Here is a 14,575-nt window from a genome sequence, read left to right as displayed (position 1 = left end):
TACACACAGACAGAATATTGTATACATAATAAATAAATAAATATTTAAAAAAAAAAGAAAGCCCTCTGTCTTGTTAGATGGGCCGTCTGCACTCATACGAGTCACCGCTGCTGCACGTTTGTGAGCCGCTCACCTTTGATGTGTTCATAGCTCCTTCGTTTAAAAGGTTTAAAAGTTTGTTCCTTCTTTCAGGAAATGGCCAGCCTCAAACGGCAGTTCACGGAGCTCTTGTCCGACATCGGCTTTGTGAAAGAGGGACTCAGAGCAAGGGAAATTGAGAAAATGGCCCAAGGAGGAGATGGCGTCCTGGACGCCACAGGAGAAGAGGTAAAGCACGTGTGCTTGTCTGGTCCACTTCAGTTCCATCGCAGGCAACTGAAATATGGCCTGTGACGTCACGGCCAATCTTCACTTGAGCCCAGTGAGCAGGGGTTAGCCCACTCTTGATTTCCCCTGCCCACAAATGTGTCCATTCTGTGTAATTACAGAAGTAGTTCTTCTGTTCCTTTGTTGTGAAGCAATTAGTATTTCCTGGAGCGTCTCAGTGTCTCACAAACCAGGCTCTCTCTCCAGGGTGCTTATCAGCACTGCCTGTGTTTGTTTGTTTGTTTAAACCTGTACAAAAAGAGTTCACTTAGACCAGAGTTCACTTAGACCGTGCTGGGAGCTGCAGGGCTTGCGAGCAGTTTCACGTTGGCTCTAGCGAGGGCTCCCTTACTCACCTCACAGTCAAGACACTGACTTCACAACTGCCTTGCATGCATCTAGAATCATTGTGGGCTCTTTAAAAATGTGTCCTGTGTGACTATGGTCTGGGAGATTTATTTTCTGCTTAGAAAGAAATTTTATAATTGATAAAAAAAAAAGTAGATACTTTTTTTGTTTTAAGATAGACATCAAACAAAATGGCTAGGTGTGGTGGTACACACCTCTAATCCTAGCACTTGGAAGGCAGAAGCCAATGGATTTCTGTGAGTCCAGGGCCAACCAGGGCTACATAGTGAAACCCTGGTTCACAAAGAAGAAAGAAAGAACTATAATGTCAAACACATTACCTGCAAAAAAACATCTCCTATGGACAATGCTGTGTTTCTCTCACAGGCCAACACGAATGCTGAGAACCCCAAGCTGATATCTGCGGTGCTGTGTGCTGCTCTCTATCCAAATGTAGTGCAGGTAACAGCACACTTTTCCTGAACCTTCCTCTGTCTTGTTTTATGAGCAACGAAAGGATAAACTTAAAATATGCTCCTTAGTCATCTTAAAGAGATACACACAGCCCACAAGGTTTCCCAGTTCATTCATTCTCCCAATCTATAAGGACACATATTTTGTATAAAATGAGGATGTAGGTGAACCGACAATGCACACACAAAGAATGCCCGTTTAGTAGTACAAAGAAATGCAAGTTTACACAAAGAAGTAGACTTCTTTACTTTTAAAGATGGCACACAAAAATTTAATGGTTAATGCTGTTGCCAAGTGAGTCCTTAAATTACCACTCTGGATGAGGGTAAAATTATCTATCATCTTAACTGTGCTTTATTTCTAGGACTATTAGAGAAATTTTGCAAATGTGCATAAAGATAGAGCCAGGAGAACATTGACTCAGCAGGCCATCTAAGTTTACAGTAGCGTGTACCAGGTGTGTGGTGCACACCTGAAATCACGGCACATGAGAGATGGAGGCAAGGATTGGAAGTTCAAAGGCAGCCTCAGCCACACAGTTCAAGGCCACATGGACTACATGAGACCCTTTCCTTTTTTTTATTGATGTTTATTGAGCTCAACATTTTTCTCTGTTCCCCTCCCTGTCTCTACCCTCCCCACTTCAACCCTCCCCCAAGGTCCCCATGCTCCCAATTTACTCAGGAGATCTTGTGTTTTTATACTTTCTACTTCCCATGGAGATTAGATCAATGTAAGTCTCTCTTAGTGTCTGCATTGTTGTCTAAGTTCTCTGGGGTTGTGGTTTGTAGGCTGGCTTTCTTTGCTTTATGTTTAAAAACCACCTATGAGTGAGTACATGTGATAATTATCTTTTTGGGTCTGGGTTACCTCACTCAAAATAATGTTTTCTAGCTCCATCCATTTTCCTGCAAAATTCAAGCTGTCATTATATTTTTTTCTGCTGTGTAGTAGTACTCCATTGAGTAAATGTACCACATTTTTCTTTTCTTTTTTTTAAATTTATTTATTTATTATGTATACAATATTCTGTCTGTGTATATGACTGCAGGCCAGAAGAGGGCACCAGACCTCATTACAGATTTTGTGAGCCACCATGTGGTTGCTGGGAATTGAACTCAGGACCTTTGGAAGAGCAGGCAATGCTTTTAACCTCTGAGCCATCTCTCCAGCCCCACATATTTCTTATCCATTCTTCAGTCGAGGGGCATTTAGGTTGTTTCCAGGTTCTGGCTGTGACAAACAATGCTGCTATGAACATGGTTGAGCACATGTCCTTGTGGCATGATTGAGCATCCTTTAGATATATACCCAAAAGTGGTATTACTGGGTCTTGAGGAAGATTGTTTCCTAATTTTCTGAGAAATCGCCACACTGACATCCAAAGGGGTTGGACCAGTTTGCATTCCCACCAGCAATGCAGAAGTGTTCCCTTTTCCCCACAACCTCTCCAGCATAAGTTTGTCATCAGAGTTTTTGATCTTGGCCATTCTAACAGGTGTAAGATAGAATCTCAGAGTTGTTTTGATTTGCTTTTCTCTGATGACTAAGGATGTTAAACATTTCCTTAAGTGTCTTTCAGCCATTTTAGATTCCTCTGTTGAGAATTCTCTTTTTAGGTTTGTACTCCATTTTTTTTATTGGATTATGTGATCTTTTGGTGTCCAATTTCTTGAGTTCTTTGTCTATTTTGGAGATCAGACCTCTGTCTGATGTGGGCTTAGTGAAGATCTTTTCCCATTCTGTAGGCTGTCGTTTTGTCTTGTTGACCGTGCCCTTTGCTTTATAGAAGTTTTTCAGTTTCAGGGGGTCCCATTTATTGTTTCTCTCAGTGTCTGTGCTGCTGGGGTTCTATTTAGGAAGTGGTTCCCTTATGCCAATGCGTTCAAGTGTATTTCCCACTTCTCTTCTGTAAGGTTCAGTGTGTCTGGCTTTCTGTTGAGGTCTTTGATCCGTTTGGGCTTGAGTTTTGTGCATGGTGATAGATATGGGTCTGTTTTCATTTTTCCACATGTTGATATCCAGCTATGTCAGCACCACTTGTTAAATATGCTTTCTTTTTTTATTTGATATTTTTTGATCAGGTGTTCGAAGATGTGTGGATTGATATCCAGGTCTTCTATTTGGCTCCATTGGTCCTCCTGTCTGTTCTTATGCCAGTCCCAGGCTGTTTTCAGTACTGTAGCTCTGTAGTAGAGTTTGAACTCAGGGATTGTGATGCCTCCAGAAGTTCTTTTATTGCCCAAGATTGTTTTGCTATCCTGGGTTTTTTGCTTTTCCAAATGAAGTTGAGTACCGTTCTTTCAAGGTCCTTTAAAGAATTTTGCTGGGGGCTGGAGAGATGGCTCAGTGGTTAAGAGCATTGCCTGCTCTTCCAAAGGTCCTGAGTTCAATTCCCAGCAACCACATGGTGGCTCACAACCATCTGTAATGAGGTCTGGTCTGCAGACGTACACACAGACAGAACATTGTATACATAATAATAAATAAATAAATATTTTTAAAAAAAAAGAATTTTGCTGGGATTTTGATGGGCAGAGACCCTTTCTTTTTTTTTTTTTTTTTTTTTTTGAGACCCTTTCTTAAAAAGAAAAAAATTGCTGGGCAATGGTGACATGCGCCTTTAATCCCAGCACTTGGGAGGCAGAGGCAGGCGGATCCCTGGGAGGCAGTTTAATGGTGAGATTACAGATACTTAGAATAAGGTATTATATAACTCTTGATAACAATTCTGTAGGAAAATCTTGAACAAATATAAAAACGTGTTCAGTAAACAAAGTTTAAAAGGAAGCTCTGTGGCTAGACGATGTTGACACCCTTAATCCCAGACTCAGGAGGCAGAGGCAGCTGGGTCTCTATGATTTCAAGGCCTGGCCTACAAAGTGAGTTCCAGGACAGCCACGGAAACCCTATCTCAGGAAAAAGAAAAAAGCAAGCTATACAGCAGTCCTGGGCCAGAGATGGGTCAGTGGGTCAATGGGTAAAGGTGCTTGCCTTGAAGCCTACATTCTGAGTTTGATCCCTGGGACCTACATGGTGGGAGTAGAGAACCAGCTCATGCAAGCTGTCCTCTGACCTCCACATGACGTGCATGCCTGCACACATGCACACACACACACACACACACGCACACACACGCACACACATGCACACCAGTACTAGAGAGATGAGACAGGAGGAGGACCATGGGTTTGAGGCCAACCAATCTATATAGTAAGTTCCAGGATAACCTGGGTTGTACAGTGAGACCCTGCCTTGAAAAAATGGACCACAACAACAAAAAAGAAACAAAAACTATTCAAACAAGACATGTTTGTGCCAAAGAATGAGTCCCACAGAGAAAATGTGTATCTACCTTTATAAATACTGTTGTGTAGGTCAAGACCCCAGAAGGAAAGTTCCAGAAGACCAGTTCTGGAGTTGTCAGACTGCAGCCGAAGTCAGCTGAGTTGAAGTTTGTCACGAAGAACGACGGATACGTGCACATTCACCCTTCCTCGGTGAACTATCAGGTCAGAACGGTGCTGTTTCGAGCATTTGCTCCGCACACTGTCGGATGAGAGACGCAGTCCCTACGGCAGATGAGCTCTGTGACTGCAGTGTTCCAGCAGTACGAGCGTTAGAGAGGACTGAATCTGTGTCAGCTGACAACCTGTTTCTGGAAAGGAGCGCCATGTTGAGAAAATTGTACTGTATACAAAAATGCCCATTCCAGCTCTCAAGTGAAAATTGTCTCTTTTAATTAGTTTAAGAAGTCATGGGCCAGGCTCACACCTTTAATCCCAGTACTCAGGAGGCAGAGGCAGGAGAATGTCTGTGAGCTGTAGGCCAGTTTGGTCTTCAGAGCGAGTTCCAGGACAGCTAGGGCTTGCTCTCTCTCTCTCTCTCTCTCTCTCTCTCTCTCTCTCTATATATATATATATATATATATATATATATATATATATATACTTTTTAAAAGGCATGAGCTAATTACATCATCAGCATGTTTTTGCTAACCCTTTAGGTCTGTTCTTCCTTCAGCTACTGCTGTTGAGACTGTGGCCTCTTCCCTAGAGACTAAACCCATCCATGGTCACTGTGGCCTCCTAGATGTCAACTCTAAAGGGCTTCACCTAGTCCTCAGCACACTTGCTTCTCATGTGGTTTCGACGTTTCTAACTTCCTTCCTCTTGAAACAACAATGTTCCATTTGCTCCTGAAGTATCCCCTCCTGTCCCTGGTCCCTGTCTCCATTACCAGGTTGCCCTCTCCCATCCCCCTAGTCTTCTGGAACTCTCCCCACTCTCCCCAGCCTTCTGCATTACTCTTACGAATATCCCGATCCTTTTTCTTTTTTTTTTTGTTTTTTTTTTTTTTGTTTTTTTTGTTTTGTTTTTTGAGGCAGGGTTTCTCTGTAGCTTTAGAGCCTGTCCTGGAACTAGTTCTTGTAGACCAGGCTGGCCTTGAACTCACAGAGATCCTCCTGCCTCTGCCTCCCAAATTCTGGGTTTAAAGGTGTGGACCACCACTGCCCAGCTTCGATCCTTTTCTTAAATCTTCATATATGGAGTCTACTGTAGACTCCCACTTGACCCTTCACATCTGGCTCCTGGCCCTCAAAACCCACCTCCTCTATCATTCTGGATGCTGCAGCAATGCATACAGTGGAACAGTGTTCCCCTGCACCAGCAGGCTGTATTATGGTAAGAAGACACACTGCTTCTGTCCCCAGAGTGATAGTCTCATTCCCAGGAAACTCATGCTTACCCTGACATTGCCTGGCTGTGGGTGTAAAGTACCTGCCTGCTGTGGCAAGCCCTACATTCAATCTAAAAATGAACAGAATTTCCTTAGTGTCTCTTTCCCCTCTAAATCCCTCTACCTCCTCTGTTCCATTGCCAGTGAGTATGAATTTGTTCACTGTTCTTACCATGTTATTCTGTGCTAGAATTGTAAAATCCATGAAGACAGGAGTTTGATGCCTTTTTGCATTTCCAGAGTCTAGCATGGTGCATGATTGAAAGGAGATGCTCAGTGACGCTTCCAGGAGAGATGGAGGAGGAAGGAGCCAGGCGGAGTGCTGCATGCCTTAATCCCAGCACTCGGGAGGCAGAAGCAGGCCTGGTCTCCACACGAAACAAAACAAAGGGTAGAGGTGGATGCCAGTTGATAGTGGCGCACACCTTTAATCCTGGCACTAGGGAGGCAGAGGCAGGTGGAGCTCTGTGAATTCAAGGCCAGCCTGGTCTACAGAGTAATTCCAAGACAGGCTCCAAAGTTGCAGCGAAACCCTGTCTTGAAAAAACAAAGCAACAAACAAACAAAAAACCCAAAGAGTAGAGGTGAAATGAGGTCTACCCATGGTGCTATTGAGAAGATGGTGGTGAGCCACAGAAGGGTCGCCTTGAGCTCAGAGGAGCCTGAGGACCAGGGGCTCATCCACTCATCTTGACTGCATCTAACTTCAGGCAGCAGAGGCCTGGCTTAATGTCATTCCTCTTTTCCGTTAGCCACGTGGAAGACAACATTATTCACACATCCATGCAGTGCCTGCGGTCTGATCTCTGCGTTGGGCTCTGTTGTAAGCTGTGACTAATGTGGGCATGAAGGACAGGAAGTGAACAGGGTCCTCCCTCAAGCAGCTTGTTTTGGCTAGGGAGATAGGTGGGAAATAAGCCAATACTGGCCAATGGCAGGTGCCCTAGAGAAGAAGATACAGCAGGTATCAAGACAGAGAGGGGCCCGTTCCTACAGGGCAATCTGGGAAGAACCCTGAGTCAAAAACTATCAGGCCCTGAATGAAAAGCGAGCCATACAGATCTCTAAGGAGAGAACATTCCAGTGCAGGAACTAAGTGCCGAAACCATGAGGTAAGAGTGTATTCGGGATGTCCCAGGATGTGCAGGAAGGCAGCAGACAGCAGAGTTCGGGGGGTGTCTGGTCAAGTCAGTGCCAGGAAGTATGAGGAGCAGGCTCTGGTCATGGAAACCTTGCTGGCCATGGAAGAGAATTTGGACTTTTAGCCTTTGGGGAAGTATGGAAGCAATTCTTCTGGCTGCCGTGGAAGGCCGTGGTTCCCGGCGATCATCTCCTCTGCACCGGAAACACGGCTGTCAGGACTTGATCCAGATGGAACTGGAGAAAGAACCTCCCATGTGGGGGCTTGAACAGCTGGGCAAGTGGAGATGAGGAGCTGTAGGGAGAAAGAACCAAGGATTCTTTTAGATGTTAGCTTGCAGAGCACCAGGTCCAGTTCCCAACACCTACATGATGGTTCCCAACTGTCCATAGCTCCAGTTCCAAGGGATCCAATGTCCTCTTCTGACCTCCCTAGACACATATACATACAAGCAAAACACTCACACAGAAAATAAAATGAATAAATCTAAGCAACTATTTTAAGCATTATATCATGTATACATGTATCAAAACATCACAAAAGGCCCCATTAAATATGTACAATTTTACCTTATTGTTCAGTTAAAAAAAATTGGGTGCTGGTAAGATGACTCAGCAGATAAATGTGTTTGATGCTCAGAGGTTAAGAACACTGGCTGCCCTTCCAGAGGTCCTGAGTTCAATTCCCAGCAACCAGATGGTGGTCACAGCCATCTCTAATGAGACCTGGTGTGCAGACATACATGTAGGCAAAACACTGTATACTAAATAGATAAAGCCGGGCGGTGGTGGTGCACGCCTTTAATCCCAGCACTTGGGAGGCAGAGGCAGGCGGATCTCTGGGAGTTCGAGGCCAGCCTGGTCTACAAGAGCTAGTTCCAGGACAGGCTCCAAAACCACAGAGAAACCCTGTCTCAAAAAACCAAAAAAAAAAAAAAAAAAAAAAAAAATAGATAAGTAAGGGTGTTTGAAGCCAAACCTGACAACCTGAGTTCTGTCCCTGGGACCTCGACAGGAGAAGAAGAAAACTGGATTCTGCAGTTGCCCCCTGACCTTTACATGTGTGCTATGGCACATGCATGCACACACCTGTCCTTACAGACAAAAACATCTTTTTAAAAACTTTGTTTGGATACCACCAAAAGGTTATTTACTGTTGTAGGAACCCGGGCCTTGTGCATGCTAGGCAAATGCTCTATCACTGAGCTACACACCCCTCTTAACAGAGAGATGCTTGACAGTGTTCGATACTGATTAGATGTCTGAATGGATAATCCAGTAGGTAGTCACACATAAAAGCATGAAGCTCAAAGGAAAAGTAATTGAGAGCCCTTCTTGACAGCTTTGAAATCCACAGGACTGGTGGGAATCGTTGTCATCTGAGGTCTTATATTACAGGTCAGACACTTCGACAGCCCCTACCTGTTGTATCATGAGAAAATCAAAACTAGCCGAGTGTTCATCCGAGACTGCAGCATGGTGTCTGTGTACCCCCTGGTCTTGTTTGGAGGAGGCCAAGTGAACGTGCAGCTTCAGAGGGGAGCGTTCGTGGTCTCCCTGGATGATGGGTGGATCCGGTTTGTAGCTGCTTCCCATCAGGTAAAGGAATAGCTGTTGTGTTTAAAGGCTCAGGTCATGAAGAGCGTTGATGGTGTGAAATGTGCAACAGAGCCCATGGACGGCAAGGGCGGAACCACATGAAGCAGAGAAGCACCCTAGTAACGGTGCCAGGAAGCACCTGCGGCAGGGATGCCCAGATGGGTTAGAATTGATGGAAAGGTTTAAGATTAGAGTCTCCATTATTTGGGAGGCTGAGGCAGGAGAATTACTGTGAGTTTGCGGACAACCAGAGTGACAGAGAAAAGCCTTGCTTCAAAAACAAACAAAACAAGCAGAATCTATAGAGAGAGGGTGTTGGGACTTCCGTAATATCCTACAACTAAGCAAAAATAAGTGGATAAAAATCACCCTGATCACCTAAGGACACTATATACCATCACAAAGCCTATTAAACACAGCACTTGTAAACAATTAAAAGTAAAACATCATCATTTACATTACCATGAAAGAAAAATGTGGTCAGGCTGGTAGGACCTGGGTTTAATCTCCAGAACCACAAAAATAAAGCAATAATTAATTAATTAATTAATTAAAATGAGGGGCTGGAGAGATGGCTCAGAGGTTAAGAACACTGACTGTTCTTCCAGAGGTCCTGAGTTCAATCCCCAGCAAGCACATGGTGGCTCACAACCATCTGTAATGAGACCTGGTGCCTTCTGGCCTGTAAACATACATGCAGACAGACGCTGTGTACATAATAAATAAATCTTCGAAAAAATTAATTAAAATGTATAGCAATAGTCCCAGTCACCTAGGAAACAGAAACAAGAGATCAGCCTGGGCAGCATAGTAAAACCTTATTTAAAAAAAATCCTGAGAATATACCTCAGTGGTAGAGCATGCAGTCAGCAGGTATAAGGCTTTGTATAAAATACCCCAGTACTATCAAAAAAAAAAAGTAGAAAAAAATGGGTGAAATTAATCTTAATGTAGTTTATTTAAACTAATATACCCAGGATGTTTTAATTTCAACATGTAATCAATATAAAAAGCTGAGTTACTTTATATTCTCTTTTCATATTAAGTCTCTAAAAACAGGAGTGTATTTACACTATTGGCACATCTCGGTTTGAACCAGACACAGGCACAGTTTATACGCTTATTCAAATAACCATATGTGACTAGTGGCTATCATAAATCAAGGGGCCAGGCACGGCTGGTTTGTGCAGCAGCTCACTGACAATAAAGGCCCTCTCAGCTTGTGGAGCAAGATGACTGCCCTAGATCCTGGCTCCGCATCTGCACACCGTGCCATCCCAGACGGGAGACAAACCCGCAGCCTCCCTCCTAAGGTGTGGCGGCGGCATGTGCTTATAATCCTAGCATTTGCACACTGAGGTGAGTGGTTCATTGTGGGTTCAGTGTGGCCATCCTGGGATACATAGTGAGACCACATAGTGAGAACCTAGCTAAACCAAAACAAAACAAAAAAAACCCTTGCATCATGGTAATACCTTTAATCCCAGAATAAGAAGTAACAGGAACTCTTGACCAACCTCAGCTTTATGAGGCTAGTCTGAGCTAGCTAGATAAAATCTTGTTCAAAAGGAAAAGAAAAACAGCAGAAAAAGACTGGTGAGGTGTCTTAGCAGGTAGGGGTGCTCGCTGCCAAACCAGGAGCTGTGGTCAGCCCTCAGAACCCGCTTATGAGGGGGAGGAAAGGGCCTTCTGCAGGTCATCCTGCCCATCACGTACATGCTGTGGCCCAAATGCACACACAAATGCACCAAATAAAAAATACAAACATGGTTTTTAAGAAACTCCCACTGGGACTGGAGAGATGGCTCAGTGGTTAAGAGCACTGGCCTCTCTTCCAGATTCAATTCTCAGCACCCACATGGGAGCTCACAACTGTCTGTGTCTCCAGTTCCAGGGATCCAACACCCTTACACAGACAGACATGCAGACAAAACACCAGTGCACATAAAATTTAAAAAAAGCTTCGGCTGAACATAGGGCTCACACCTGGAATCCCAGCATTTTGGAGGATGAGTTGGAAATATTTGTGAGTTCGAGGCTACAGTCTGAGCTACAGTGTGAGACTGTCTCAAAAAACCAACAAGACTGGGGAGGTGGCACATCAGTAAAGTGTTGTGTTTTTTGTTTCTTTGTTTTTCAAGGCAGGGTCTCTCTGTAGCTTTGGAGCCTGTCCTGAACTAGCTCTTGTAGACCAGGCTGGTCTTGAACTCACAAAGATCCGCCTGGGATTAAAGGCGTGCGCCACCACCGCCCAGCAGTAAAGTACTTTATGTGTGAGCGCATGAGGCCCTGAATCCAGATTCCCATGCACACACCCACATGTATGTTCACATGCATGCAGACACAAGGTCCACAAGCTGTACTCACAGGCTGGGGTGAGAGGATAAAAGCTGCAGGCCAACCCGACTACATAGCAAGAGCTTATCTTTAAACAAATAATAAATAGATGTGATACAGATAAATTAATGATAGATAGATGTGTTTATAATGGGCCTCATTAGTATATTGCAGAATGATAATCATGATTGGATATTTCTCTATGAAAACCTTCCCCTTTCCTCCCAGCACAGCTAACACTGCGTTTTCATTGTAGATAGCTGAACTGGTAAAGGAACTTCGCTGTGAACTTGACCAGCTCCTCCAGGATAAAATTAAAAACCCAAGCACAGACCTGTGTACATGTCCTCGAGGTTCTCGGATCATCAGCATGATCGTGAAGCTTGTCACCACACAGTAACCCCGAGCGCGAGGCGCCTGCTCGGCACCACCCCTGCTCCCCTGCGAGTCACAGCAGCACTTCTACCTCCGACTGAAGACCTGGGGCTGGCCCTGGGGAGCTGGGGACACGCGGCCTGAGTACCGAGCCAGCCAGGCTCCACACCCGTGTTTCTGAAGGCGTGGGACACTCCCGGCACAATTTGGAGTGTCAGTGGTAGAACAGTCTAAACCCAGCCTGCCTCTTTGTGACTGCACCAGACTGAATGAGATTCACCTCATAACTCAAAAATGAGTGTTTAATACAAGTTTCCGTCTTACTCTGTATTCTTCTCCTACTTTTTATTATGCTTTGTCTATACATGATTGATAATCCTTTTCTCCTGTTTTTTATTGGGCATGAGAAATGTTTGGTTTGGTTTTCCCCCATGATAATAAAGGCTTAATGGAGAGAGCTTGAGAGAAAGAAAATCATGTGCGTCAGGAAAATAAAGACTTCATTCTAGACTTGGCTGTGGAGCAAACTTACTGGCATTGCATTCTTATTCATAAAAGATCAGCTTTTTAAAAAGAAGTAAAATCCTGTCTTCAAAAGAGAAAAATCAGGCTGAAGAAATGGCTCGCTCAGTGGTTAAGAGCACTGGCTACTCTGCCAGGAGGACTGGGTTCAATTCCCAGCACCCACATGGCAGCTCACACCTATCTGTGACTCCAGTTTCGGAGATCTGACACCCCCACACAGACACACATGCAGGTAAAACACCAATGCACATAGAAATAAAATAAAATCATTTTTTGAAAGAGAAAAAAGCCGGGCGGTGGTGGCGCACGCCTTTAATCCCAGCACTTGGGAGGCAGAGGCAGGCAAATCTCTATGAGTTCGAGGCCAGCCTGGTCTACAAGAGCTAGTTCCAGAACTGTAGACCGCCCTGGCGGGTCAGTTAGTCTAGGGGTTGTAACCCGCCTGGCAGGTCAGTTATTCCAGTGTCCCGGAGAGGCGCTATCTGAAAAGACATGGGCGGGAGAGAGGAAGGTGGCCAAGCAACAAAATTCTCTTGTCAAAGCCTCCGTTTATTAGTGTCATGGTTGCAGCTTATATAGCCCCTGGATGAGGAATTTGGGTTGGGATGGGGGGCAGGGGCATGGGCAGGAAGGAATCTTGCAGGGAGGTTCGAGCAGGTCACGAGGTCCAGTCCGTCGGCCAGGAGGTTACAATCGGTCGGGTCACGATTCCTCAGTCAGGAAGTCACACCTAATTCTCCAGATAGTTGGAATGTGGGGCAGGTTCCGCTAACAGATAGCTCTCAAGATAGTTGGGTGTGCTGTAGGCTCTGACAACAAAATACCGTTGGGGTGTGGGGCTCTCTGCAAACTCCCCAGGACAATGGTCCCTGCAATATTTTTTGGGGGGAAATGGCTCCTCCTGACACAGAACAGGCTCCAGAGCTACAGAGAAATTCTGTCGAGAGAGAGAGAGAGAGAGAGAGAGAGAGAGAGAGAGAGAGAGAAATAAACTCACAGAAAAGCAAGTTACTTAGTTCTGTGAGGGTACTAAAATGCAAGGTGGTCTCCTCTACAACACCCCTGTTAAAAGCAGAACAACCCTGTTTTCATTCTCTAACTTACATTTGAGAATCTTTATTCCAGCTGGGCAGTGGTGCACACCTTTAATCCCAGGACCCAGGAGGCAGAGACAGGTGGATCTCTGTGAATTTGAGGCCAGCCTGGTCTTGGTCCACAGAGTGATTTCTCCTCTATAAGGTTCAGTGTGGCTGGCTTTCTGTTGAGGTCTTTGATCCATTTGGACTTGAGTTTTGTGCGTGGTGATAGACATGGGTCTGTTTTCATTCTTCTACATGTTGATATCCAGTTATGCCGGCACCACTCTTCTTCAATATGCTTTCTTTTTTCCATTTGATATTTTTTTTGCTTCTTTATCAAAGATCAGGTGTTCAAAGATGTGTGGACTGATAATCGGGTCTTCTATTTGGTTCCTTTTTTTTTTTTTTTTTTTTTTAAGAGAAGGAAATCCCCAGCCCAGGCTGGCATGAAAGCTCAGAGGCCAAGCCTGACAATATGAGTTCAATTCCCAAGACTGACATAGGGAAGGCCGGCATCAACCCCTCAGGTTGTCTTCTGACTGCCACAGATGGCACACGTGCACATACACAAATAAATAAATATAGCTCGCCTGGTGGTGGTGGCACACATCTCTAATCCCAGCACTCGGAAGGCAGAGGCATTCGGATCTCTGAGTTTGAGGCCAGCTCGTCTACAAAGTGAGTTCCAGGACAGCCAAGACTACATAGAGAAACCCTGTCTTGAAACAAAACAAAACAAAAATGTAATAAAAATTTACCCTGGAATTATGACATGAATACTTCTTTGCACTTAACAGTCAGAATGTAGTACTGTATTTTGAGGTAAAATTTGATTTCTAAGCTAGACAGCCAGCACTTACTGTAAGTTTATGGAGAGACTGGTAAATGGCTCCTTTAAACGTTTGCCTGCAGCCTAGCTAGAGAAATAGAGTAGTTACTCCATAACTAGTTTGCAGGAATGCTTTGTGTTTAGTCTGAGGCGGCCTTAGTGAGCAAGCTCAGCTGAGCTCTCTGTGGATGGAGTCATTGCATGACAGCGCTTCTCCTTCTTGAGTCCCATACGTCAGGGCCGTGTATAACACAGGCTCGTCAGATGGTTTTTATTGACGAGAAATGGCAGGATGGAGGCAACAAATCCCACACTGAGAAGGTAACACAACTGCTCTCCTCCTCAAGTTCCTTATCGCCGTATTATAACTGACTCCCTAGCATGTAACAAATTTTAATCTTTTTCCTGTCTTTATATATCTGAGTAGTTTAATTTGAATAATACATCTAAGTACAGCATGTAAATCTGAGTCATACGGTAAATGTCAGCCCCCTTCTAGGCAACAGTTTAAACATGTTCCTAAAATGTCATAAAATATAATTTTGAAAAAGTACTTTGTAAAATTACAGCACAAAACGATAGTGTTTGGGGGCTGGAGGGATGGCTGCCAGTGATGTGCTTGCTGCATGAGGACCTGGGTTCAGATCCCCAGCCCCATCTAAGAAACCAGGCACGGTGGCATGGTAGTGTGCGTCTGTCTCAGTGCTGGGTGCTGGTAAGCCAGCTTGCCAAACTGGTGAGCTCCAGGTTTAGTGAAAGACTC

At 44.6% G+C, this 14,575-nt stretch overlaps 1 protein-coding gene across 4 annotated transcripts in view; it reads left to right on the top strand.

Moving 5' to 3' along the window:
* The window catches only part of Dhx57 (DExH-box helicase 57), a 54,278-nt gene extending 42,379 nt beyond the window's left edge, over positions 1 to 11,899 (top strand). For all 4 annotated transcript variants that reach the window (XM_041631199.1, XM_041631196.1, XM_041631197.1 and 1 more), the window contains exons 20-24: positions 193 to 327; positions 1,102 to 1,176; positions 4,566 to 4,700; positions 8,467 to 8,667; positions 11,261 to 11,899. In XM_041631199.1, coding sequence (XP_041487133.1) covers positions 193 to 327; positions 1,102 to 1,176; positions 4,566 to 4,700; positions 8,467 to 8,667; positions 11,261 to 11,404 — 690 coding nt within the window. In that variant the 3' untranslated portion in view covers positions 11,405 to 11,899. The remainder of the gene's footprint in view (positions 1 to 192; positions 328 to 1,101; positions 1,177 to 4,565; positions 4,701 to 8,466; positions 8,668 to 11,260) is intronic.
* The last annotated feature ends 2,676 nt before the right edge of the window (positions 11,900 to 14,575 follow it).

Source organism: Microtus oregoni, unplaced genomic scaffold, assembly GCF_018167655.1.
Source record: "Microtus oregoni isolate MIOR12 unplaced genomic scaffold, Mior012 000036F_ref0000092, whole genome shotgun sequence".
Classification (NCBI taxonomy): domain Eukaryota; kingdom Metazoa; phylum Chordata; class Mammalia; order Rodentia; family Cricetidae; genus Microtus; species Microtus oregoni.
The sequence above is the reverse complement of the archived record's forward strand: the minus strand, read 5'-3'. Positions and strand labels throughout refer to the sequence as shown.